The sequence below is a fragment of the Malania oleifera genome, chromosome 7 (genome assembly GCF_029873635.1).
Source record: "Malania oleifera isolate guangnan ecotype guangnan chromosome 7, ASM2987363v1, whole genome shotgun sequence".
Lineage (NCBI taxonomy): Eukaryota > Viridiplantae > Streptophyta > Magnoliopsida > Santalales > Ximeniaceae > Malania > Malania oleifera.
Window position 1 is genome coordinate 32,246,249 of NC_080423.1, and position 27,609 is coordinate 32,273,857.

The following is a 27,609-nucleotide window of genomic DNA, read 5'->3' on the forward strand; positions in this document are numbered from 1 at the left end:
TTTATTGTTATTTGAATTTCATTTTCTCTATTAATCTTGGTAATAATTTTTCCTACATTTAGTGGATGAATTTGCCACAGTTGTTCCATTCTCTTCATTCTAATTGGTTGAATGTGTTTAAATTCTTCGTGCATATTCATTTGATTAATTTGTACAAATAATAGATGGATAAGGCTGATGAAAATAGAGCTCATGTTCCTTGAGAAGGAGAAGGCACCAGCAACAACATTCTTGGTCATAATGGTGTGAATCAGATGAAACCAAACACAACGGGTAGGATGAGATCAATGGAATTTGATCATCTTGAAATGGACAAAACTATTAAAATCCACTTCAGTTTGCCTGAAAGTTGAAACTAAAAGGAATCAGCATTGGCTATGAATAATACATAGAAAAATTCCACAAAACTGTGTAAAATAGCAAGCAGAGAAATAAGGTGTCTCATGTGCTCCCAAGCTTTCATTTCATTATTCACTCCCACAGAAGTAATTTAAAGCTGCAAGTATTATTGGCCAAGCTGATAAAAAAAAAAGTCAAAAGTGTATTTAGCATGCCTGATGACTACAAATTCATGTTCTCCAACTGTTATTTGATTATTCTGTATTTTTCTTCTTTTTCTTTTCATTTTAGTACATTTGAAAGGGAAAAGACTTCCTGCATTTTTCATGGACTCAAATTTTTTTATTGAATTATTTAAAGGCAGTTTGATAAACTCATTCTCATTCCACATTGTATAATAATCTAGTCCATACTGTCCAGCAACTGCAAGCTCCAAGCTTAACCTTCTATGTCATCAACCATTAATGTGGCTCATTCAAGCACAACAAAGCTTTCCATAATCTCCGTCCTCTCATTATTAACTCCGCCTGTGATGCAGTTAATGTCCTAATCTTTTCACACACACAAGCTCGGGTAAAGGAGGAAGGTTGCGTTAGGTAGCTGACAGCCAGCGTAAAATTTGTCAAATCATTATGCACTTAACTCCGCCTACGTTGCACTTAATGTCCTAATCTTTTCACACACAACCAGTCCCAAGCTCGAGTAAAGGAGGAAGGTTGCGTTAGGTAGCTGACGGCCAGCGTAAAATTTATCAGATCATTATGACATGAATCCTTACCAAATATTCGCTGCCACCTGAGTGTAGCGAAAAGTGGGCAACAATTGAGTGTAGCGAAAAGTGGGCAACAATGGGCTAAGTCATCACCACGAAGTGACGCGCTGGGTCCGCACCCGAATACGGTGTCAAATATGCGAAGGTTCCTGCATCATTCCAAACGTGAGCGGGTAAAGAAGTTAGTTCAAAAGACTAGGATTAGATTAGCAACTTTGAATATAGGGACACTTACAGGTAAAAGCATGGAAATTGTGGACATAATGATTAGAAGAAAAATTAATATAATTTGCCTTCAAGAAATTAAGTGAGTGGGGGAAAAAACTAGAGAAATTGATAAATCAGGATTTAAATTTTGGTACACTAGAAAAAAAAAAAACAGAAGAATGGGATTGGAGTTATTGTAGACAAAAACTTAAAAAATAACGTTGTAGATGTAAATAGAGTAAGGGATAGAATTATAAAAATCAAGATGTTTTAAGGTCAAAAGATAATAAATATCATTAGTGCTTATGCTCCTCCTGTAGGCTTAGCAAAAAATTTTAAAAGACAATTTTAGGAAAATATGGATAGTATTATATAAGGCATAACAAGAACTAAGAAAATATTCATAGGAGCATATCTGAATAGGCACGTTGAAAGGATACTAAAGGTTATGAGAGGATACAAGGAGGATATGTGTTGGCCTAACGAGGCTTACAAATCTTATTTAGATGAAAACAAATCAAGTGAATTTAACATGTTTTGGTTAAAGTGATGATATTTCAGGAATCAAACATTAAAGTTCAAGATCAAGTGACCACAAGTGTTATGAAAGCCTACATTCTAAAGACAAGTGAACAAAAGAAAGCTCAAACAATCAAAGAAAGACAAATCTTATGAAAGCTTAAAGAACATTGAAGCTCAAGTCAAGATGGACTCAAAGAAAGACATACATTAAGACTTCATGTTTAGAAACTTTTTAAATCTTAAGAAAGTCTTATGTAAGTACTTCAATTAAAAGTCAATATGGACGCTTTGAAGCTTATTAGGATTAATTATTGACTTAAAGACCAAATTTTGAAAACCCCGGAAAACATTTTCAGAAGTCTCAAAACAATTTGGCAAAAGTTTTTGGAAACAAAATTAAAAGCATGAGCTTTTACCTGTCCAGGCGACTGACCCATTCTGGTCAAGCGACTGACTTTTATGCTGAAGCAATTTTTGGAAGACAGAATAGGCGCAATCGATTGACCCCTGTGAGTCCAAGCGACTAACCCCATTCTGACTTTGATTTTTCGCTGATTGTCAAAGTCCAAGCGACTAACCCCGATAAGTCCAGTCGACTGAACTTTGTAACGGTTATTTTTAAACAACGAAGAAAAGTTTCCAAATTAGAATTCTTAGACCCCAAACTTTGTAAAAACTTGGGAAACTCTCCAAGCAACTTGGGCAACAAGGAAAAAATTACTTTTTAACTCTATAAATACATGAAAAACCAAAAGATTTCATACATCAAGAATTACAATCAGCAAATCAAAGCTATATTGCTCTCACTCTTCAAAAACTCTCTTGCTCACACATTCTTGCTAAAGTATTACTAAGTTTCTGCTTAAGTAGTACACATTCTTGTGCTCTTACTGAGATTTTTTCAATCTAAAGAAGAACCCAGTGATTAATTTCTTGAGCTTCAAATTCATTCTTTATTGATATTTAAATTGAAGTATAGTAGTCGTGCTTAATCTTGGACTAATCAACTCTATCTTGAGAGTGTCTTTCTACACAAGAATTGTTCTTGTTCTTGTTGTTTTTTGACGGTTCAGGATTGTTGAATTGTTGGAATACCGAGCGTGGGGCATCGCTTGGAGAGGAGGGCTTCATCCTACTTGAAAGAGTGTGTAAACGGTTTGCTCCGCCCGGTTAAAAGAGTGGTATAGTGTAATCCTTGGGTGGTGTACCTAAGGCAAGGACGTAGGCAAGCATAGCCAAACCTCGTAAAAATCTCGGTGTCACTCTCTTCCCTACTCTCTTTTAAATTTCAGAACATATATAAACTGTGTGGATGCTTATTGAACTGCTGAAAATTAATTTGTGATTGAGAATTGCGGAAACCTTCTAAGGGAGTACATTCATTGAATCTTGCGGAAACCTTCTAAGGAAGTACGTTGATTAATACAGGTCATTCATTCATCAACTACATACTTGAATCCAATATCAAAATCAAACTCTTGGAGCTTGCTGGAAGCCTGGAATATCTATATCGATTCATATTATGAAGCTTATCTTGATTGATTGAATTGACTTATTGAGTTTTGGTTTAATTTGCTGAAAGAAGTATTGAGAAACTTACAAAGAATTCAAATTAATATACTCATCCATAAAGATTTAAATTAAATTGAGTCTTGGCTGATCTTGGGAATTGAAAATCAAACCATACATGTGTGATTGCTGAATCCGAAAATTAGTTGAGAAAGAATTTATAAAAAAGAGTTTCAAAGAAAGTTTTAAATCCCAATTCACCCTCCCCCCCACCCCCCCCCCCCCCCCCTTTTCCTTGGGAGAACACCTTAACTTTTCAATTTGTATCAAAGCGAGATTGTAGTAAATCTTAACCTAGAAGCTACACAAAGATTCCTATGGCACACCTAAGCGTATCTCCCTTTGCCGAGGGTCAATCCTCAACTAGACCTTCTATCTTTTGTGGTATTAACTACACCTTTTGGGAACAAAGAATGAGAATTTACTTACAAACTATGGATTGGAAAGCATGGAAAGTTATCATACAAGGTAACCTTATCCCCATTAAATTTGTGGATGGTAAAGAAATACCTAAAGAAGAAAAATAGATGACCGACAATGACCATAAGATGTTGCAAGTAAATTCAAGTGCTATGAATGCATTATATTGTGCTCTTGATGCAAATGAATTCAATAGGGTCATGGCATGTAAATCAACCAAAGAAATATGGGATAAATTAGAGGTAACCTATGAAGGAACAATTGATGTTAGAGATAGTAGAATTGACATGCTCACAAGCGAGTAGGAAGCCTTTTGGATGAATAGAGATGAAACTATTACTAACATGTACACTAGGTTCACCCATATAATAAACTACCTCAATGTTTTAGGGAAAAATTACTCAACCTATGAGATGATTGGAAAAATCCTTAAGGACTTCCTCCAATATGGGAACCAAAGGCCACTGCAATAACAGACGGAAGAAACTTGAAAAATACTTCCTTAGATAAATTAATTGGATCTCTTCTCACTTATGAGATGGCTATGAATGAAAGAAATTCTAAAAATAACAAACACAAGAAATCAATAGCCCTTAAAGCTGCAAAAGAAAGCTCTAGTGAAGAAGAAGATGAAAACGAATTAGACGATGATGAAATAGTATTACTCACTAGGAGACTTGGAAAGTTCTTTAAGAGTAATAAGAAATTTGCTAGAAAATTCAGAGGCTCAAAATCTAAAAAAGGAGAAACAAGCAAAAAGGAAATTAAAAATGATCCTCCTACATGTTACAATTGCAAAAAGGTTGGACATATTAAACCTGATTGTCCACGGCTCAAGAAAGACAAAAAAAAAAAAAAAAAAAAAAAAAAAGGCAAAGAAAACTACTACATGGGATGACACAAGCTTGAGTGAATCATAGAGTGAACAAGTAAACAAGAAGTGGCAAACATCTGCTTCATGGCAAAAGATGATGAGGTTTGCTTTAGGACAACCCCATCAAAAGACAAATGGTACTTGGATAGCGGGTGTTCAAGGCACGTGACCAAAGATAAATTGAAATTCACCACACTAATGCAAAAATATGGTGGATACGTCACGTTCGGCGACAATGCTAAAGGTAAAATCATTGGAATTGGAAAAATAAGTAAAAAACCTTCTTTGACCATTGATGATGTTTTGTTGGTAGATGGGTTGAAACATAATCTTTTAACTATAAGTCAATTAAGTGATAAAAGATTTGACATAATTTTCAAACAAAACAAATGCATTATTGAAAATAGAGAAAAACATAATGTTCTATTCACCGCTAAAAAAGATGAAAACGTGTATTACATAAATTTTCAAAATCTAAAATCTCAAGATATCGCATGCTTAGCAGTCATAAATGAAGCAAGTTGGCTATGGCACAGAAGACTAGGACACACTAGTATGGACTTCTATAAAAATTAGTTAAAAAGAACGTAGTTAGAGTACTACTAAGCACTAAGTTTGTAAAGGATAAAATATATGATGTTTGTCAATTAGGAAAGCAAACTAAGTCCAGCTTTAAGTAGAATAAATATATTTCCACTAGCAGACCCTTAGAGCTTATCCACTTAGATTTATTTGGCCCTACTAGAACACAAAGTTTAGGAGGAAAGCAATATGCTTTCGTCATTGTTGATGACTACTCCAAGTTTACCTGAGTACTCTTCTTAGCCTCCAAAGATGAAGCTTGCAATATGTTGATAAATTTGTGTAAAAGACTTCAAAATGAAAAAGGATATGGTGTTTTAAATATCTGGAGTGATCAAGGAAGAGAATTCAATAATAAAGATGTTGATAAATTCTACAATGAACATGGAATAAAACACAACTTTTCAGCACCCAGAACTCCACAACAAAATGGAGTTGTTGAAAGAAAGAATAGATCCCTTCAAGAAATGGCTAGGATCATGTTAAATGAACACAAGTTACCTAAGTACTTTTGGGCTGAAGCGGTTAATAATACATGTTATGTAATGAATAGAGTTTCCATAAGATCAACCTTAAATAAAACCCCCTATGAACCATGGAAAGGAAGAAGGTCTAACATAACTTACTTTCATGTATTTGGATGTAAGTGCTTTGTACTAAATGATAAAGATGACTTAGGGAAATTTGATGCATAATCAAGAAGAAGGAATAGACTATGATGAGACATTCGCTCCCGTAGCAAGAATGGAAGTCATAAGAATGTTATTAGCATATGCATCTCACAAAGAATTTAAACTCTATCAAATGGATGTGAAGAGTGCATTTTTAAATGGATTTATAAATCAAGAAGTCTAAGTGACACAACCTCTTGGTTTTGAGGATATCCCTGATCATGTATTTAGATTAAAAAAAGCATTATATGGGTTAAAACAAACTCCTAGAGCTTGGTATGAGAGGTTGAGTGGATTCCTACTAGAAAATGGATTTTCAAGAGGAAAGGCGGACAGCACCTTGTTCATTAAATCTAAGAATAAAGATATGCTTATCATACAAATTTATGTTGATGATTTCATATTTGGTGCTACAAACAATGATTTATGTAAAAAAATTTGCAAAATGTATGCAAGACGAATTTGAAATGAATATGATGGGAGAGTTAAATTATTTTCTAGGACTACAAATCAAGCAAGTTAAAAATGGAACATTTATAAATCAATCAAAATATATAAGGGACATGCTTAAGAAGTTTGACAGTGAAGGTAGCAAGCCTATAGGAACACCAATGAGTACTTCCATAAGTCTTGATAAGGATGAAAAAGGAAAGCCAGTTGACATGAAATACTATCGAGGTATGATAGGTAGTCTACTATACTTGACAACTAGTAGACAAAGTATAATGTTTAGTGTATGCATGTACACCTGTTTTCAATCAACTCCTAAGGAATCTCACCAGATAGCGGTAAAAAGAATCTTAAGATATTTGATAGGCACTATTGACTTAGGTCTATGGTATTCTAAGGAGACTGGCTTTGAGATGATTAGTTATTCAGATGCAAATTATGTGGGATGTAAAATTGATAGAAAAAACACAAGTGGAACTTGTCATTTTCTAGGACGATCACTTGTGCCTTAGTTCTCCAAAAAATAAAATTTCGTAGCCTTATCTACTGTTGAAGCAGAGTATGTGGCAGCAGGTAGTTGTTGTGCACAAACACTCTATATGAAGCAACAATTAAAAGACTTTAATTTAAAATACTCAGCTATACCTATAAAGTGTGATAATACAAGTGCTATAAATATTTCCAAAAATCCGATATCACACTCAAAAACCAAGCATATAGACAAAAGACATCATTTTCTAAGAGATCATGTACAAAAAGAAGATATATTACTTGAATTCGTGAATACAAATGACCAATGGGCCAATATTTTCACCAAACCTCTTCCAAAAAATAGTTTTATATCAATAAGAAAAGAACTTGGCCTATTACATAGCAGGGAAGTTGTTTAGGAAGGATACATAATGAGTGAAAAGAGTTTATTTGAAAGATTGGTAAGGTCAGGCGACTGAGCCTGTGACCCCAGTCGACTGACAAGCTACTAACTTGTAAAAATTAAAATTCGCTAATTGTCAAGCGACTGACCTCAAGACCCCAAGCGACTGGACTGACGGAACTTTAAATACTCCTCAACGCAAAACCCTAACTTTTCAGATCCCAGTCAACTGACCTTGTTTCATCACTCACCCGCACTCCCTTCTCATTGATCTCCATTGATTCTAAACCTCAAAATCCTCCGATCAAAGTGAGAAAATCATCTTCCTACATCACCTACCCACGATTCCTAGGGTTTTAAACACTCAGTTATTCTCCTCTGAAATCAACATGCCTCAAACAAAGAATACGGCAAACCACGGTGCGACTTTGGGCAAGGATGACGAAAATATTGAGAGATGGCTCGTTGCTCCTCACGCCAAGCAACGATATTGAAATTGTCTTCGCTTAACAAAGCCCATCCTAGGTAAAATCCTTGACATCGCGCTCTTTAAATCAGAGTTTCCCGAAATTCTACCAATGTTTAAGGAGATAGGTTGGAAAAACTTTGTTGTCTATCAATCAAAAAGGATTTATCCGAATTTAGTAAAGATTTTTTATGCGAATATGGTGCAAGGAGAATCGGTACTCACTACCAAAGTTAGGGGAAAGGCAATCGCCCAAACTCCACAGACATCGGCCCCCATTCTCCACATTGGCCAAGGTGACTTTGAGTGTCCGGCTTTTGCACAAATGTGGGTTATGGAACAAGGTTTCACACCCAAGGAATTCCTATCCTTAATCATGATTGAAGAACCCGTATATTTTGGAAATCCTCCTTTGTATAAACAATTGAATCTCCAAGCGCAAATTCTTCAGAAAATTAGCACGTACAATATTTTACCCCAAGCTAGCTCACATGATTATATGTCTTACGTCGACTGCTTTGTCATGTGGTGTCTATTGAAAGGGAAAAAAACTCAACTTGTCAAGTTTAATTCTTAAAAGGATGTGATAAGGATTGGAAGCCCGACGAGTTACTCTTCCGTATGGTGGTATCCTTAATCTTCTGTTTGCTCACCTTGATGTCACCACTCCTACTGAGCTGTTCATATAACGGACTAGGTACGATCTTTTCTCCTCCACAACCCTGAAACAAATGGGATACGAGAAACATGAGCAGAGTTGGTTTCTGAAGGGAAGACGACCACCGAGACAAGCAGTTGAACCAACTCCTGATCAGCGACAAGAACCCGAACTAGGAAAGCTTTGCCTCACTTCAGTTTACCTATTCCTCACTTGACTAGCAACTTAGTCGTATGGAACATCATCAGGCTAGTTCCTCATGGAGAGTAGATCCTATGGACATCAACTCTGCACCTCCTAGTGAGGATGCATCTGATGAGGGCTCTGAGGAAAATGAAAGTGATGATGAAAGCACTAAAGAAAATGCAGATAATGCAGCTGATGATGATTGATATTTTCTTTTTGTTGCTTTTTTTGTTTTGTATCTCAATTATCTATTTGTATTTGCTTTCAGTTTTCTTTTTTTTTTTTTTTTTTTAACTTTGGTTTGTATCTCCAGATGTTTTTGACACTGTATACACCTCCGGACGAATATGATTATTTTTTTGTGTGCTATTTTGTGTCTACATTTGCTTTGCTTTGTTACTTTTCTCTTTTTAATTGATGTCCAAAGGGGGAGAAAGTATGAGCAAAATTGAGATAAATAGCAAATTTGAGAAAAATAGCAACATTGAGGGGATAAAATGCAAAGTTGAGAAATTTGAGCAAAATTAAGAAGATATGATGATATGAGACATGATATGATGTTGCTAATACTGATATGATGATATGAACTACAATACACTAATACTTGATTGATATATAGATCTTGAACTTGCATGGAATCTGAAATTGAATCTGGAACTATTTGATCATATGAAAGATTATTTTTTTCAAAACATTGTTATAAGTGTGCTTATTGTAAGGGGGCCCTTATCAAGGTTCACTCACTTTTGCTCCTTATTTGTCATCATCAAAAGGGATGAGATTGTTGGCCTAACGAGACTTACGAATCTTATTTTGATGAAAACAAATCAAGAGAATTTAACATGTTTTGGTTAAAGTGATGATGTTTCAGGAATCAAGCATTAGAGTTCAAGATCAAGCGATCACAAGTGTTATGAAAGCCTATATTCTAAAGACAAGTGATCAAAAGAAAGCTCAAACGATCAAAGAAAGACAAATCTTATGAAAGGTTAAAGAATATTGAAGCTCAAGTCAAAATGAACTCAAAGAAAGACACACATGAAGACTTCATGTTTAGAAATTTTTTAAGTCTTAAGAAAGTCTTATGTAAGTACTTATATTAAAAGTCAATATGGATGCTTTGAAGCTTATTAGAATTAATTATTGACTTAAAGACCAAATTTTGAAAACCCCAAAAAACATTTTCAAAAGTCTCAAAACAATTTGGCAAAAGTTTTTGGAAACAAAATTAAAAGCATGAGCTTCTACCTGTCCAGGCGACTGACCCATTATGGTCAAACAACTGACATTTATGCTGAAGCAATTTTTGGAAGACAGAATAGGCCCAGTCGATTGACCCCTGTGAGTCCAGGCGACTGACCCCTTTCTGACTTTGATTTTTCGCTGATTTTCAAAGTCCAAGCGGCTGACCCCGATAAGTCCAGTCGACTAAACTTCGTAACGGCTATTTTTAAACAGCGAAGAAAAGTTTACAAATTAGAATTCTTAGACCCCAAACTTTGTAAAAACTTGGGAAACTCTCCAAGCAACTTGGTCAACACGAAAAAAATTACTTTTTAACTCTATAAATACATGAAAAACCAAAAGATTTCATACATCAAGAATTACAATCAGCAAATCAAAGTTATATTGCTCTCACTCTTCAAAAACTCTCTTACTCACACATTCTTGCTGAAGTATTACTGAGTTTCTGTCGATACAACCACACGGTTCTTGTGCTCTTACTGAGATTTTTTCAATCTAAAGAAGAACCCAGTGATTAATTTCTTGAGCTTCAAATTCATTTTTTATTGATATTTAAATTGAAGTATATTAGTTGTGCTTAATCCTACTTGAAGGAGTGTGTAAACAGTTTGCTCCGCCCAGTTAAAAAGTGGTATAGTGTAATCCTTGGGTGGTGTACCTAAGGCGAGGACGTAGGCGGGTATAACCGAACCTCGTAAAAATCTCGGTGTCACTCTCTTCCCTATTCTCCTTTAAAGTTCAGCACGTATATAAACTACGTGGATGCTTATTGAACTGCTGGAAATTAATTTATGATTGAGAATTGCGCAAACCTTCTAAGGGAGTACACGTTGATTGAATCTTGCGGAAACCTTCTAAGAGAGTACATTGATTAATACAGATCATTCATTCATCAGCTACATACTTGAATCCAATATCAAAATCAGAATCTTGGAGCTTGCTGGAATATTTATATTGATTCATATTGTGAAGCTTATCTTGATTGATTGAATTGACTTATTGAGTTTTGGTTTAATTTGCTGAAAGAAGTATAGAGAAACTTACAAAGAATTCAAATTAATATACTCATCCATAAAGATTTAATATTAAATTGTGTCTTGGCTGATCTTGTGAATTGAAAATCAAACCATACATGTGTGATTGCTGAATCCGAAAATTAGTTGAGAAAGAATTTATAAAAAGAATTTCAAAGAAAGTTTTAAATCCCAATTCAACCACAACCCCAACACCCACTACCCGTTTTTTTGGGAGATCACCTTAACTTTTCAATATGGATATGAACTTATGAAGACAAAAATGAGCCTAGGGAAATGATCGACTTCACTATGTCATATGATTTTATTACAATGATTACTTGCTTTAAGAAGAGAGAAGAACACTTAATAACCTTTAAAGGAAGACAAAATAAAAGTCAAATAGATTTTTTCTTAACTACGAGAGTAGATCGTTTATCATGTAAGGATTGTAAAGTAATCCCAGGTGAAAGCTTAATCACACAAAACAGAGTTTTAGTGTTAAACGTGTGTATTAAAAATGGAAGAGAAAGGATAAAACAAACCAGTGTAAGAGAACTAGATAGTGGAACCTAAAGGGTGAAAATATAATAAAATTTAAAGATAAAATGATCAAAGATGGTGATTGGACTATAGAGAACAGTGTAGACACAAACACTATTCGGAGTAGGATAGCTAGCCTTATTAGAAAGACAGCAAAAGAGATTTTAGGTGAATCAAGAGGAAGATTCTCGAATAGCAATGAATGTTAGTGGTTGGATCAAGATGTCCAAAAAGTCGTAAAGAAAAAAAAGAATTTGGCATAAAATATGGCAAAAATGTAGAAACATGGATAGCTTTAAAAAGTATAAAAAGGCGAGAAAAGATACAAAAAAAGTCGTTAGCAAAGCTAAACATAGATCATTTAATAATTTGTGTCATAGATTCGATACTAAAGAAGGGAAAGAGAAATATTTAAACTTGTTAGAGCTAAAGAAAGAAAAAGTTAAGAACTTAGATCATGTAAAATGTATAAAAAGTGAGAAATATTGACTTGGTTAAGAAAGAAGACATAAAAGAAAGATGACGAACTTACTTTAGTAAGCTATTTAATGAAAACCAAATAAAAGGCTTAAACTTAGAATTGACAAATAAGGAAAGGACTAAAAATATGATATTTATTCGCAAGATTAGAATTAATGAAGTTAAGTTTGCACTAAAAGAGATGAAAAATGAAAAAGCTATAGGACCATATAGCATACCAATTAAAGTTTGGAAATACTTAGGTGATAATGGAATTTTATGGTTAACTAATTTATATAACACAATTATAAAAACTAAAATAATGTTAGATGAATGGAGGAAAAGCACTTTAATACCTATATACAAAAATAAACGAGAAATTCAAAATTGTAATAACTATCGTGGAATTAAACTTATGAGTCATATGATGAAACTGTGGGAAAGGGCAGTTGAACAAAGATTAAGGCTAGAAACAAAGGTCTCACAAAATCAATTTGATTTTATGCCTAGGAGATGTACTATAGAAGCTATATATCTTTGAAGAAAATTAATGGAAAAGTTAAGGGAAAATAAGCGAGATTTGCATATAGTATTTATTGACTTAGAGAAAGCGAATGATAGGGTACCTAGGGAAGTTTTATGGTGAGTTTTAGAAGGGGGGGGAGAAGGTGTATGCAGTAAATATACTGATGTCATTAATAATATGTAAAACGGAGTAATGACTAGTGTAAGGACTATAGGAGGAGAGACTAGAAAATTTCTAATCACAATAGGTGTACATCAGAGATCAGCCTTGAGCCCTTATCTTTTTGCTTATGGATCAACTGACTAGGAGCATCCAAAATGAGGTTCCATAGTGTATGTTGTTTGCAGATGATATTGAATTAATTGATAAAATTAAGAGTGGAGAAGAGGCTAAGTTAGAATTACAAAGAGAATCTTTAGAATCTAAAAGTTTTAGGATAAGTAAAAATAAGATAGAATATATCAAATGTAATTTCAGTAATAGTAGGAGAAATATTGGAGACAAAGTTAAACTTGATGACAAAGAAATAAAAAATACTAATAGATTTTGATACCTTTGATCTATTATGCAAGCTGAAGGAGAAATTGAAGAAGATGTAATGGGTAAAATGGAGAAGTACTTCAAGTGTACTTTGTGATCGTAGAATACACTAAAAATTAGAAGGGAAATTTTATAGGACGGCTATATGACATTAAGACGAGCTATGCTATATGGATCAAAATGTTGGGCAACTGAGAAACAGCATATCCAAAAAGTAAAAGTTGTTGAGATGAGAATGCTTAAATGGATGAGTGCATTGAGTGGTATAACAACGAAAGATAAATTAATGAAATGAATAAGTTAGGTGTAGCTCTTATAGAGGAAAAGATAAGGAAGGGGCAACTCAGATGGTTTGGGCACTTGCAGTGTAGGCCGCATAGTGCGCCAATGAGGAAAAGTGAGGACTAATGTGAGGGGCACTAGAAGGGGTAGAGATAGACCTAAAATAACTTGGAATGATACTGTGAATAAGGATTTAATAGCCCTGAATTTCTTAAAAGAAACTGTCCATGATCGCATAAATTGGCAAAAAAGAATTCATGCAGTCGACCCCACCTAATCGGACTTAAGACTTGGTTTTGTTGTTGTTGTTTCACCCTCTCATTTTATTTGATTCTACTACCTAATCCTACATGACAAATAGACCTAATATACTAATATACTCCAATCCTTGATTCCTAGTACTCAATACTCTAATGTTTCACTCGTTGATAGTTTGGGTAAATTCTATTTGTGGTCTGTGGACTCAACTAAATTCTAGTGGGATCACTAAACTTCAAAAAGTTTTATTATGATAACTAAATTATTCAAATGGTGTCAATGTCCATCATTATGTCCAATAATCAAACTAAGAGTAAACAATGTCAACATTTGGCAACATCGAGAACCGAGCTATTGAGGTCGGAGCTAGAGGAGATCTTCGCCATGGAAGATTCCCCCCCCCCCCCCCACCTATATGGAAGTGTTGCCACTAGTGGCGACGGCTGATAGCTGCTAGGGTCATTTTGATCTTAATCCTTCTACCATTCATCGTTGGCCCTAACCCTCTTTCAAGTTCAAGGAATTTAGGAGCAGCCTCCTTTCATCCACTGTGGACGGCATCGCGCCACAAATGTCGCTAACAATTGTCCACCTCAAGCTCAACCTAACTCCCATCCTGAAGCTAGATGGGGAGAACCACAATCGCATGAGCTTCCAACATCACCACAAGAACATCTCCTCAACAACACCCCCCTTGATGGGCAAGGCTAACATGAACCCAAGCCTCATCCTGATGTCTAGGCTCCACACTGACATGTTGGTTGATGGTGAAGATTGACAAGCTCACCTCTCGCCTCCAATATCAATTCCTTGGTAAAAGGATGTTTTCACCTATGAGGTGGTTGTTGAAGTGTGCATAATGGTTCCCAGAATGACCTCGCTTATGAAATCTGCAAGAAACACGCCATCATGGTGTCAATCAGTTTGTTGTCAGGTTTCCTTACTTCCTTAGCAAACTTCTAGCTACTGCCATAAGCATTGGAAACAACTGGAGATTAAAGTCCCGCAATAATGAGTGCTTGACCAATTTGTGCACCTCACCACCAGCATTGGCCACCGCCATCCCCAGGCCAACCCGAACCAGCAGCACCTCTCAGCCTCTCCTCCATTAACACCCAACCAGCAATCTCTCACAGACAACTGCCCATGGCCAAACTATCAGAAGCAGAATCAGCCTCTGGAACCACCATGGCAACCACTCTCTCCTCCCTCTGAAACATCCAGCCACCAACACACAGCTATCCTTCCCCTCCTCCAACACTGAACCTGCTCCGCAGCACCACCTAAGCCCCAAACAGCCACTACTGTTCACATGTGCGGCAGCCCCCACAGGGCTGTGCAAAATTCAGTTCGAACCAAAATAACCAACCGAATTGAATTGTTTTGATCCATTCGGTTCGGTTTCAAAATGATTTTGGCTCTAAATTTGAGAACCAAAAAAATTCAGTTTGGTTTTTGATTTTGCAAACGATTTTTAGGTACAGAACCGAAAACTGAAATTCTCCTTTCACTAACAACATGAGGCCAGGCCCAACAGGTGGGAAGATGCCAAGAGCAAACCAAGTGCCCAGCCATGATGAAACCCAATAGGAATTGGCCAATACCACAATAAGCATGAACCCAAACCCAATAACCCCAAAAGCCCATCCCTTCTAGCTTCTGTGTTATGGATTCTATTGGAAATTAGAAGTACCACATACCCATTTGCCCCAATTTCCACTAGCCCCTGCCCAAAATCCTACAATTATGACCTACATAACTACATAGTGAATCTGGGATTTGTGAACATATGAATGAAATACATCAGCCATTGCTGCGCAATTCCTCATCTTCGCTGCTCAGCTTTCCGGCCTGGCCATGATAGTAGACAGCCCTTCGAAACTTGAAGGCCCTTCTCATCTTCGCTGCTCGGCCTTCTGGCCTTGCCGTGACAGCGCAACGCAACTTGCAGACTGTCTTCCTTATATATTCAGTCTTCCTCAGTTGTTGCAGCCTTGCAGATTATTTTCTTGTTCAGTTGTTCCCACTATTTTTATCCACTGAGATTGTATTGTAAAATAAATATTAAAAGTTATTGCATTATATTTGCACTATGTAAAATGCATGTTTGCAAAGCCAACCCATGCTGGTAGTGGTCGGTTCAAGAAGTCTAGCACTTTCAATAAGTTTAGTTGAATCAGCTTATAGAAGGAAGGGGGGGCTTTTTTGGAAAGCTCGGTTTTAGCAAGGTTCAGTTTTCACCATGTTCAGTTGAAATGAACATTTCAGTTGGGTTCGGTTTGGTTCGTGAATTTAGTTTTATTCAGTTCAATTTGATTGCCCACTACACTGAAAAAATTTTGATTTTCCACTTTCCGCCTTTGAACCGAATGAACCAACCGATTGCAGAGTCCTAAGCCCCCACACCTAAGTCAGCCACCATTGCTCAATTTCACAAAGAGAGTGTTTCAGAGCTAATAGAACCGCAACCCAGAGAGAGGGTATCATGGGCGTCAGTGACCTCCATGACCACCAGCAAACCAAGTTGATAGATCTTCTTCTTCTCTTTTCTTCTTCATAGTGATGGTCAGAGTAATGGTTAGATAAAGCTTTTATAGAGGATAATGATCAAAGAGGAAATCCAATGTCACTGTGGCAAGCTTGGCTACCGGCAACCACCATGAACACTGAACCACCTTCCCCATCCAAGAACCACCATTTATGCTATATAAGATGCAAGCAGACCAAGGTGAGCTGTTGTGGTCGTTAAAGGGATGGGAGGATGATTATAAAGAGAAGTTTATTGGAAGGCACATAAGATGCAAGCAATGAGGGTTGATTTGGACAAGGGAGCAGTCAAATTGTTGCCACATATGCAAAAATTCCATTATGTGTACATTCCCCTCAGCAAATGGAATAGATAAACAAAGATATAGACACCTATTTCACATGGCACAGTTTCTACTCTTTCATATGCACATTACTAAAACTTCTGGACTAATGCTCTCCTTACAACCTATTTTTAGATTAATTGGGTGCACATATTTTGTTTATGTTCCACATTCTGGCCAAAACAAGGTCTCTCCTTGTGCTATTAAATGCATATTTGTTGGGACTCTAGAAATAGACGTAACAATCTCCATATTCACATGAAATATGCTAGTGCAAATGCCATCTTTTTTTAGGGAGCACCTCATTTCTCTAGTGTATACTCCTTTGGATGAATTTATTTTGGGTGTACCAACAATTTTTGGCCCCCTCCTATGTTGATCTTCCAATTCTTCCCTTATTCATTTGGAGAAAACTTCCACTCCTCTTCTGAATCCACCAATTACTAACCAAAGAAACAATTGAGGATTTATGAAATAAATCATGAACAAACATCACTACCACCATATAACCACCTCTTCTGTCCTTCGCTATTTTGACTTCTAGTTTGGAGATTCATTCCAGTGTGACTTGGATTTACAATTGCTCACCAAAAAGGCACCCAAAATATCAAACTTGTAGTCAACAATCCTTGGTTTCTTATCCTCATTATGTTTCAATTCTTCACCTTCCTAGCCCTAAGTGTTATTTTGCCTTGTCTATTTCCTCTGTTTCTGCCCCTTCCTCACATGTTAAAGCACTCACTAACCCAAGGTGGAAGCATGCATGATGCATGAATGTAGAAATGGATGGCTTAACCCCTTGAGGAACCTAGGACTTACTGGATCTTCCTCCTAGTACGGAGTTTGTCTAGTGTCTTTGGGTCTATACCATCAAATATCTTTCTAACGACACTATCTAATGACTTAAGGCTCAATTGATTCTCAAGGGGTACACCTAGATATATGATATTGGTTATTTTGAGACTTTCTCTTCTAACTAATTATATTTGTGTATTCATATCAGCAGCAATTAATCTTGCTTGGAGTTTTTCTTGTGTCTTTGGATCTATACCATCAAATATCTTCCTAACGACACTATCTAATGACTAAAAGCTCAATTGATTCTCAAGGGGTACACCCAGATATATGATATTGGTTATTTTGAGACTCTCTTCCAACTAATTATATTTGTGTATTCATATCATCAGCAATTAATCTTGATTGGCCCTTATAATGAATGTGGAGAATGCTTACTGTATGGAGATTTGCACAAAGAGACACACAGAGCAACCTCCTGGGTGTGTTGCTCAGGGGGGGAGAGTGGTATGGTATGTCGGTTGCATAAGGCCAACTATGGTCTTAAGTAGTTTACTCAAGCATAGTGGGCAAATTTAGTATGGTGGACTATGGGACTTATAGTATGGTGGACTACGTATATGGTTTATTCATTGCCACTTTGATCTTTTGGCTTTTTCCACAAAAAGGAGACAAATGTGGTACTTCTAGTAGTTTATGTTGATGATATCATAATCATTCACAATGACGAGAACTTCAAGCATATTTTCAAAACAAGGACTTCGGTACTCTGCATACTTTCTTAGTACTCAAATAGCACACTTTCTCAACAAAAATATATTAGGAATTGCTCAGTGGCATTGGCATGTTCGAAGCTAAACCAGTGGACACTCCCAAAGTGAAGATAAATAGGGATGTCAGGCGCTTGGGCCGGACTTTGAAGACAAACATCGAGATAGACAGTTGGTTGGCAAGTTGATCAACTTGACTGCCACTTGACATATTTGATAGGGGTCGCGAGTCAATTTATAGAAAACCTCATATAGCCACACTAGGAAATTATTCGTAGTACTCAACGGCATCTTAGAGGCTCTCCTAGCAAGGTTTGATATATAAATGTGTAGAAATTGTGAGATCATGGGATACTATGATTCAGATTGGATTGGCTTTGTTGTAGTCTCATGATTGGATTCTTGGTAAAGAAACCCATAGATATGTTCTGCAATAATCAAGCTACCATTTAAATTGCAAGCAACCCAGGGTTTCATGAGAGGACAAAGCTCATTGAAGTTGACTCTTTTTTTTCTGGGGATGCTATGTTGAAGAAGGTTGTCAAAACTAAATTTGCGAATATGGGTATACGTTTTCACAAAGGCTTAATTTATACCTACCCTGTCTAAATATTGTAACAAGGTTACAAGCTGGGCTTAGGTGATATATACACACCTCCAGCTTGAGAGGGACTAGTAGAAAAGAATATGTTATTTTAGTGATTAGGTGATCTGAATGGGGGTATTTTTTTTGTCTTTCATGACATTTTATTATTATATAAGATGGCAGACTTGAGAGCATGTACTCCACAAGACTGCTGAGTGAGCTTTCTCCCCCTATTTTCTTTTTCCCTTCTTCTCTTCTTCATCTCTAATCTTAAGTGTTGCATTTTCTTCACTAAATTTTCAATTCATTTCAGATTCACAAATCACAAGTAACAATTATATCTCTAGCAACATAGTTTTCATGAGAGAACAAAGCACATTGCAATTTACTCTCATTTGGTGAGGGATGCTGTGCTGAAGAAGGATGTGAGGACTACACATTTGCAAAATATGGATCAAGTAGGCAATGTTTTCACAAAAACCTCTTTAAATTGTCTTGTCTAATTGTTATTACAAGCTGGGGTAAGGAGATACTTATACACCTCTAACTTGAGGAGGAGTGTTATCTATTTCCCTCTCTTATATCTGCTCCTCTCCTCTATGTTTCTCCTCTACTGCCCTACAACAAATTGGTATCAGAGCAAATCACGATCACCATGAAGACACTGTTCATTGCCAGAAAATCACAAATTACAGTCGTAACCAAGTTAGAAACTCTAAGCTTCCAGGCAGCAATTCATGAAACCTCCTACACCATCACAGACAGACCACCGAAGATACCTCACCTGCAATTTCACCTTCACCTGACAAGGGGTGTGGGCCCACATGTCACCTGAAGGTGCTCCAGCCAAACCCCTCATGAAATCTCAGATCTTCCAGTGTCCTCTAGACACACCTTGACCACTACTCGACTACCCAGCTGCTGATCTGCAACCAGTAGGAGCACCGTCACCAGACTACCAGAGGCACCTCGCTGGCGGTGCATGTGCTCTATGCGCCGCAACCTGCGAGTGAGAAACCGCCAGACTCTTCTGCTTCCAGATTCATGAGAAATTGTTTCCAGCCGCAATATTTTGGTTCTGACTTTTTTTTCCATGAGATTGTGAAGCTGAATAGAGGAAAAATCGAGTGCTTGTACAAGTTACATGTTTGGAGGATAATTTCATCACCAACACCGAATTCAAACTTCATTTACAGAAACCTCTACAATCATCAGCTTCCTGAATCCTGACCTCCAGGATGAAAATTGCATAACCCTCGTCATTCAATCATAAATCATAAAAATTCCCTTCTGATTTTCTTTAATCTCCACCCAAAACATTATCTTGCCAAACCTCCTATTGTGAGTGCTCTTCTCTGAAGCAAAGGCAAGCACCACAAACCCATCTAGCAGCCGACAGAGTGACTCTAATTCACTGGCTGCAATTCTTGGTTTCTCTTCCAAATGAACATATATCCTTCCCCCAACCTTTTCGAGTTGCAGACTGGAGGACTTTCTTTCAATCAGCCACGATTAATGGAGATTCACTTCCATACCTAACAATGATCAAATCATCAAGACGAACAAGAGAAAACTAGAAAAGAGAGCAAGAGTGAAAACAACTGTGAGAAAGTGAATGCAAGGGCAAGAATCACCAAGAATGTTCCTAAAAAATCTTCTGGATTGATGTTGTACTTACAGCCTTTCTTTTAATTATCAGGGTGCTATCTAGTGTATAGGGCAGACAGCAAATTAGCTTCCCGCTGGTGTAACCTAATGCTCTGTTGTTTACTGTTCTATCACAAATTTTTGGCGCACTTATTTTTTCATTGTTCAGCACACACACTATTCATGAGCTGTCACCTTATGCTGTTAAATGTTTTTTTGTTGGATACTCTATAAGTGCAAAAAATCCTTAGATTGTACGTACAGTTTGTATTGATATGACCTTTTTTGAGGGGACACCTCATTTTCTAGCCCTGAATATTGTTTAAAAGATTCTATCGTGCTGTTAAATTTGTTTTTGTCGGATACTCTACAACTGTTAAGATACTTAGATTGTACACACTATGTTAGTGTTAACATGACTCTTTCCAAGAGAACACCTCATTTTCTAGTACTGAATATTGTTTGGATGAGTCTATTTTTGGTAGACAAGAGGGGGTTCTGCTTGTGTCCTCCCTCCTATTCCCACCACCATTCCTGTGCAGGATACTTCAACTAACAAAGAAACAGTTGAAGTTCAATGTGTAAAGAAAGGAAATAACACCACTACAGCCGTCCAACATTTGATTAGCCATTATAGCACTTAGAATTAAGAATGTTCTAAGTGTATGTGGATGTGGAGGAAAAGGTTTACACGAGGCAATTTTCAGGGCTTGGCTTGAGGCATCCTCCAGGGCTTGGCTTGACAATCACCATGATGATTTTATGATTTTAAGTTTTATAGTATACACAGTGCTACTCTGATCTCCGTCTTTGTCAATAATAAGGAGATTAGTGTAGTGCTCCTAGTGGCCTATGTTGATGATATCATCAGTATAGGCAGCAACATTAGCAGGATTGCATACATAGATTTCGCATTGAGAAGCAATTTCAAATCAAAGATGTAGCACACCTTTAGTAATCCTTGGTATTAAAGCAGTTTAAGTGCAGTAAAGGATTAAACTTATCTCGACGGAAATATACTTTTGTCTTGCTAGACGAGACTGGCCATTTGAACTTTGAAGCTAAACAAACTGATACTCCCACAATGTCAAGTTAATCAGGGATGGCATACCTGATTTTGAAAACAATTAATGACAAGTTGGACCGCAACTTTATCTACTGATACTGAGAATATCCTTCACCGTAGGAGTCGTTGGTTAGTTTTTGAAAAAGCCAAGCAGGCTCGGTGGGATGCTGTTTACAAAATCTTTCAGTATCCCGATACCTCTCTTAGTAAAAAAATTGGTGTACAAGTATAAGAAAAGATTTGATATTGTTGGTTACTCTAATGCAGATCAGGTCAATTCAGTTAATTGATAAAAGGTTTAGTACCAATTGTATATTTGGGGATGACGTGCAGTAGATATTAAGAAAAAAACTACAATAGCAAGACACAATGCTGAAATAGAGTAGTAGGCTATGGCTCAAATAGATAGTCGGTTCCAGCCGCAAAGCCTATCGATGTGTTATCTGATAATCAAACTGAAATAAAAAATGCAAGCAATTCTATATTTTACAAGAGGACAAAGCACATTGATGTTGATTACCACTTTGTGAGAAATGCTATGATAAAGAAGATTGTGGCTATCCTGTTTGCAATGCTCAACGATACTATTTTGAGTGCTCAAAGTGCATTTTTTGGGAGGCGGGAGGGGGGGATTGGGAGAGAGAAACAGTGGATGCTATTTTGGTGGCTAAGGAGGTGGCAAAGGACATTCATAGTAATAAGAAGAGGGGTTCATTTTCAAAGTAGATTTTGAGTAAGCTAATGATGGAGTGAGGTGGAGCTTCCCTTTTTTTGGTTTTTTTTCGATAACAAAAGTAGATATCATTAATAGAAAGAGAATTGACAACCAAGACAAACTGAGACGCTCCAAGAATAAACCAAAAAAAATTGAAAATGCCCAAAGAAAAATAATCATCCAGTCAACGTGTTCCTCCAATCTCTTTGCAGCTCCTGAAAGCTTGCCTCTTTAAAAACCATCTGACACACCACAAAGAGGCCAAATACTTGATTTTTTCCCAAATCAACATCTGATTTAATTTTTTCCCAGAAAACATCCGAGTATTACATTCCATCCATAAAACCCATAATACTGAGAAAAAACCACATTTCCATAAAGTTGCCCTGTCTTTTTTCTTCAACCAAAACCATCGAAGGATAGTTCTAAAAAGTCTTCCACCGAGGGAAGACAAACCCAGCTTTCTCCCATAACGCCAAAAATCATATTCCAAATACTCTAAACAAATTCACATTGCAAAAGAAGGTGAGAAGTTGTCTCAAAGTTCTTCTAGCAGAGCACACATACATCAAGAGAAAGAGCCTTCACAATTCTCCTATTTTGCAACAAGTTATTGGTATTTATCTTATTAAGGCAACCAGCAAAGTGAAAGCCCTTATTTTAGGGGGGAACCTTAGCCTTCCAAATAGTAGAGTATGGCAAGAAAGAAGAGTTGGAACAAATCAAAAATTCAAAAAAGGATTTGCAAGAAAACACACCTAACTGTAGTGATTTAAAGATCAAGAACACAACCCTCCCCAATGAAAGATTACTCCTACTCAATAAAGATAACAAAGATAACAATTCTACCATCTCCATATCGTTTAGAGGTCTCCTAAAATGAAGATTCCAAGAAACCAAAGGACCACTCAATTCACCAACTAAAAAAGAAATGGCTTTCTTTTGTTCAGAACTTCGATGAAATAGACGAGGGAAAGATGAAGAAAATGGTACATTTCCCAGCCAAGGGTCCTTTCCAAAAACGAGTATGAGAACCCCTTCCCACATCAAGTTTAGAATGAGGGACGAAAGAAGGATAAATCTGATAAATGGATCTTCACGGGCTGCCCAAAGAGCATCTTAAATTAGCATTGGCATCCCACCCATTCTCATCCATCCCAAACTTCTTATTACTTTATGCTTGAGGGATGATTCTTCTAGAGGGATGCGCCATAGCCATTTAGTTAGAAGAGCAGTATTTTTTGACACCAACTTGCCAAGACCCAAACCCCCCTCCTTTTTAGACCTACAAACCTCATTCCAACTCACTAAATGGTCCCTATCACTCCCCCTGCCAGATCACAAAAACTCTCTCATGATCCTCTCAAGCTTGCTAGCAATCCCCACCGAAATCTTAAAGACAAACAAGCAATATAACAGGATGCTAGCAAAACAAGCCATAATCAAAGTAATTCTACCCCCAAAACAAAAGAGGACTCCCTTCCCACCATCCAATCTCTTCATCACCCTTTCCACTACCGGATTCCAAATTTTTTTAGCTCTAGGGTTAGCCCCCAAAGAGACACCTAAGTATGTCAAAGGTCAATCCAAAATACCACACCCCACTTCGTTAGCCAACTCTATAACACGCTCAACTGGCACATTCGTGGCTGCTAAACCACTCTTCCCTATATTGATTTTGAGCCCAGACACCCTCTCAAAAATATGAAGAATACCCAAAATACTCCTAAAAGAGAGACTGTGATGAGAGACTGTGATTGCCTACAAAGAAAAAGGTGTGATTAGCAAACTGCAAATGCAATACCACCACCCCCTCTCTCCTAACTTCTAGACCTTTAACCAAACCCCTCTCCATTGTCCTATCCACGAGCCTACTCAAAACATCTGCAGCAAGAACAGACATAAAAAGGGATAAAGAGTCTCCTTGTGTAAGAGTTTTGGTTAGCGTTGGCATAAGTGGATTAGAGGTCGTTTGTCTAATGTGTGGTGGAAAAAAGTTTTGGTAAGCATTGGCATAGGTGGATTAGAGGTTGTTTGTCTACAGTGTGGTTCTCCATTACTGTGTATGGCGAACCCAAATCTTTGTTTACTGCTTCGAGGGGCCTTAGACAAGGAGGCCCATTATCCCCCTTTTATTCGTCCTTGCAGCTGATGTCTTGAGTAGGATGGTGGACATGGCAGTAGATAGGGGGTTGGCGAAAAGGTTAGGTGTGGGGAGTGAGGGAGTGGAGGTTTCTCATCTTCAATTTGATGATCATAACCCTTTGTTTAGGAGAATTTTGGGAGTTATTCAAGTTTTTTAAGAGAGTTTTTGGACTCAAATTAATATGGGGACGAGTGGTTAGCAACCTAAAATGTACACATTGAGCTTAGTAGTAACTAGGCTACAGATGTGAGGTGTGGTTCATTGGATTGGCCCTTAACTTACTAAGGGTTTCCTTTGGGAAAGAATCGCAGAGTGGCAGATTTTGGAATCCAATGGTGGAAAGGGTGACAAAGGAATTAGATGGTTGGAGGGGGGCTCTTTTCTTTCTTGGGGGTAGAATTATGCTTATTCAAGACTATCTTTCTAGCATTCCATTGTATTTCTTGTCTCTTTTAAAATTTCAATGGGAATTGCTAGTAAGCTTGAGAGAATCACGAGAGATTTCTTGTGGTTTGGCGTGGGGAGTCGTAGGGACCATTTAGTGAGTTAGGCGAAGGCTTGTAGGTCTAAAACGGAGGGGGGTTGGGTCTTGATAATTTGGTGTCTAAAAATACTGCTCTTTTAGCTAAATAGTTATGGTGCTCCCCCTTAGAAGAAAAGTCCTTGGGGCATAGAGTTATACGAATTAAGTTTGGTTGGATGAGAATGGGAAGGATACCAATGCTAGTTTGAGATGTTCTTTGGGGAGTCAGTGGAGGTCTATTTCCCATATTTATTCTCTTTTCACTCCTCGCACTTAGTTTGAGGTGAGGAGGGGCTCCCAGATTCATTTTTGGAAAGAGTCATGGCTTGGGAAGTTTCTTTTTCTCGTCTTTTTAGATTGTGCGCAAAGTCAAACAGAGATTTCTCTTTTTGTTGACAATTTGAGTAGCTCTTTGGATCAGGGGTGTTTAATTGCAAACCATTCCATGAATTCTTCACCTATTCCAATTCTTCTTTTTCTCTATCCTTTTATTTGAAAGGTCAAAGTTCCCCAAGAAATATGCTTTTACTTGGTTGGTTGTGCTTAACAAAATTAACACCAATAACTTACTGCTGATTAGGAGATCTTTGAAGGCTTTCTATCCATATGTTTGCGTGCTCTGTTATAGGAATTTCGAGTCTGAATCCTGTATATTTTAGCATAATGATTTGGCATGGAGGATATGGAACAAACTTTTTGGTATTATGGAAGAGAGTTGGGTTTGCCCCTATTCAGGGGGAAGACTTGTTAACCATCTCATTTGCTGGATTTGGAAGAAAGAAGGAAAGGGCAGCTCAGAGGAAGAGTGGAATATTTGCAGTCTTATGGGGTATATGCTGGAACATGGATATTTTCTAGGAAGAACTTGAATTGGTTACTAGCGTGGGAAAAGATTCAATATATGGCTTCTTTATTATGCAACATGTTTGGAATTTTTAAAGAATCTAGTTTACAGGATTTACATAGGAATTGGAGGAACTGGCTGGGTTGGTGTCTTTCTCTGCTGTTGTTTTAATATAAGTGCAAGTTTCCACTCAGCTAGATTGATGGCAATTGACAAGTAATCAAATTAACAATAAATGTGCTAGGAGGAGAGAGAGAGAGAGAGAGAGAGAGAGGGAGAGAGAGCTATCACCTCCTAGAGATGCTCCCATTCAAACATCCTGAATCAATTCGCACATTCCATCATGACCAACAAATCAACCTTCACTGAACGGACAGTGGATGGCAGGTGTTGCACAAAGCACAATGAAACTGCCACTTCGGAGACATCCAAAACCACACATAAATAGTTTCAATTCAAAGCACCAATGGGGATGATGAAAATCAAACATAGCCTAGCCCTCCATTTCTTCAAAGGAATCTTCTGCTTGCCTTCAACACCTAGTCCCAAAAAGAGCCTCTAAAGAACTACAAGAGTTTCTCTTTTTCTGAAGTAAAAGGACATGAAAAACATCTAATCAAGATGAAGTTGTCATGGCACATTGAAGCGGATGTAAAATCCGCCAATACTTGCTGAGGCAACTACATATATGCCATCTGATCTTCATTTCCAAATTTTCAATTACAAAGGCGCTAAACATTTCAAAGGTCATTTCTTCAATAGTTATCATATTACTTAAATGCAGCATCCTCACTTGTAACAGTATCTTTCGACATTGACCCTCCGGTGGATAAACCACATCGTCCCAAAATTACAAGATCAAGGAGCTTCCTCCTTGCATCATAAACTGGATTTGGATCAATCAAATTCCCCCTCTCATACGCTTCCCTTAAAAATACAGTGTGCCTCTTCCCCTTGGTTGATAAGTAGAATATTCCAGGATGATCCAAGAACAAATCCCTCACATTCAAATCAATCCCAAACCATTTTCTAAAATGACTTATCTTCTCCACTTCCACCATCTTCTCCACCGTCAAACTCAAGAACTCATGAACGATCCCGACTGCCCGCTTCTCCAACCTCATCAGTCCAGCCTTAGACATCTTATTCTCTGTCATCCCCTCGTAGGGCCCTGTATAGGGTAATCTCTGCCATTCCTTTACCTTGGCCTTGAAATTCTTGCTCAACCTCATACCCGGAGGATACCCGTGTTTGAAACTAAACCGGAGTTCTGTCCTGTCAACATCAGTATCCTCCCTAGAACACTCCGCAACTCTCCAATCATCAACGGCAGCCGTAAAACCATCGCAAGGAACTACATTAACCAATTGCAGTAAATGAGTATTGGGTTCGTGGGCGTCGCAAAGTTTAAAAAGATTAGGATGTTTGGGTATTACCGAGTCCTCAAAATCGTCAGGCAGGCCAAGCTCCCTCCAAACTTTGAAAATAGCTCGAAGCGGCAGCGATTTGGAGGCAGAGATGGAGAGAAGCCGAACCAATCGGTTGACGACGAGAGGCATCGAAGCATCAATTGCGGCGGCTTCCCGGCGGGAAATTTGAATGGCGGCGTCCGTTACTCTGCAGAAGGGCTTGGAATTAGCGGGATCGTAGAAAATCTGGAAAATGTGAGGGTATTTGCGGAGAAAGGAGGCGGCGCCGCGGTTGAGGCGTAGCTTCTGGGAGAGCCTGGAGAGGAAATCGAGGGAGACTGAGGGCGGTGAGCGGGAGCTTGCGAGGATAAGGTCTTGAACAGCAATGACTTTGAGGAGGTTTTTGTACTTGTCCATGAGTTTCTCGAAGACGGGGTCTCTGGCTCTGGACGATACGTACTGGGATGAGGTTGTCTTGAATCGCACCGCCATGGACAGGGCGTAAGGGTTTCTACAGACGAACTTGATCGTGTGGGTCGCCATTATTGACGACTAAGGTTTAAGCCTCCTCTCGCTCAGCCTCCCAGAGCTGCGTTGCTTCTTTGACCCTCAAACAATCCCTACAACTGGGCTCGGGGGGCAGCAGTGCCGTTGCGCGGTTGGATTCAGGACATCATCCGGACTACGTCGGACGGGTAACACTTACCCATTGATGGTCATCGTCAGAAAGTATGCGGCCGGCGCAAGTAAAACAACGAAAATTGTTATGCCTGTGGAAGGAC

At 37.8% G+C, this 27,609-nt stretch overlaps 1 protein-coding gene across 4 annotated transcripts; it reads right to left on the reverse strand.

Moving 5' to 3' along the window:
* Positions 1-27,609, reverse strand: LOC131160485 (protein ROOT PRIMORDIUM DEFECTIVE 1). Of its 4 annotated transcripts, none has more exons than XM_058116223.1 (3): positions 25,710-27,594; positions 1,118-1,260; positions 1-342 (listed from the first exon to the last, which is right to left on the reverse strand). In XM_058116223.1, the coding sequence occupies exon 1, from the start codon at positions 27,368-27,370 to the stop codon at positions 26,189-26,191; it is 1,182 nt and encodes a 393-aa protein (XP_057972206.1). In that variant the 5' UTR covers positions 27,371-27,594; the 3' UTR covers positions 1-342; positions 1,118-1,260; positions 25,710-26,188. The 4 variants fall into 4 exon arrangements, with proteins under 4 accessions (XP_057972206.1, XP_057972207.1, XP_057972208.1 ...); XM_058116224.1 differs by lacking the exon at positions 1,118-1,260 and adding an exon at positions 21,236-21,357; XM_058116225.1 differs by lacking the exon at positions 1,118-1,260 and having other exon boundaries at positions 25,710-27,609.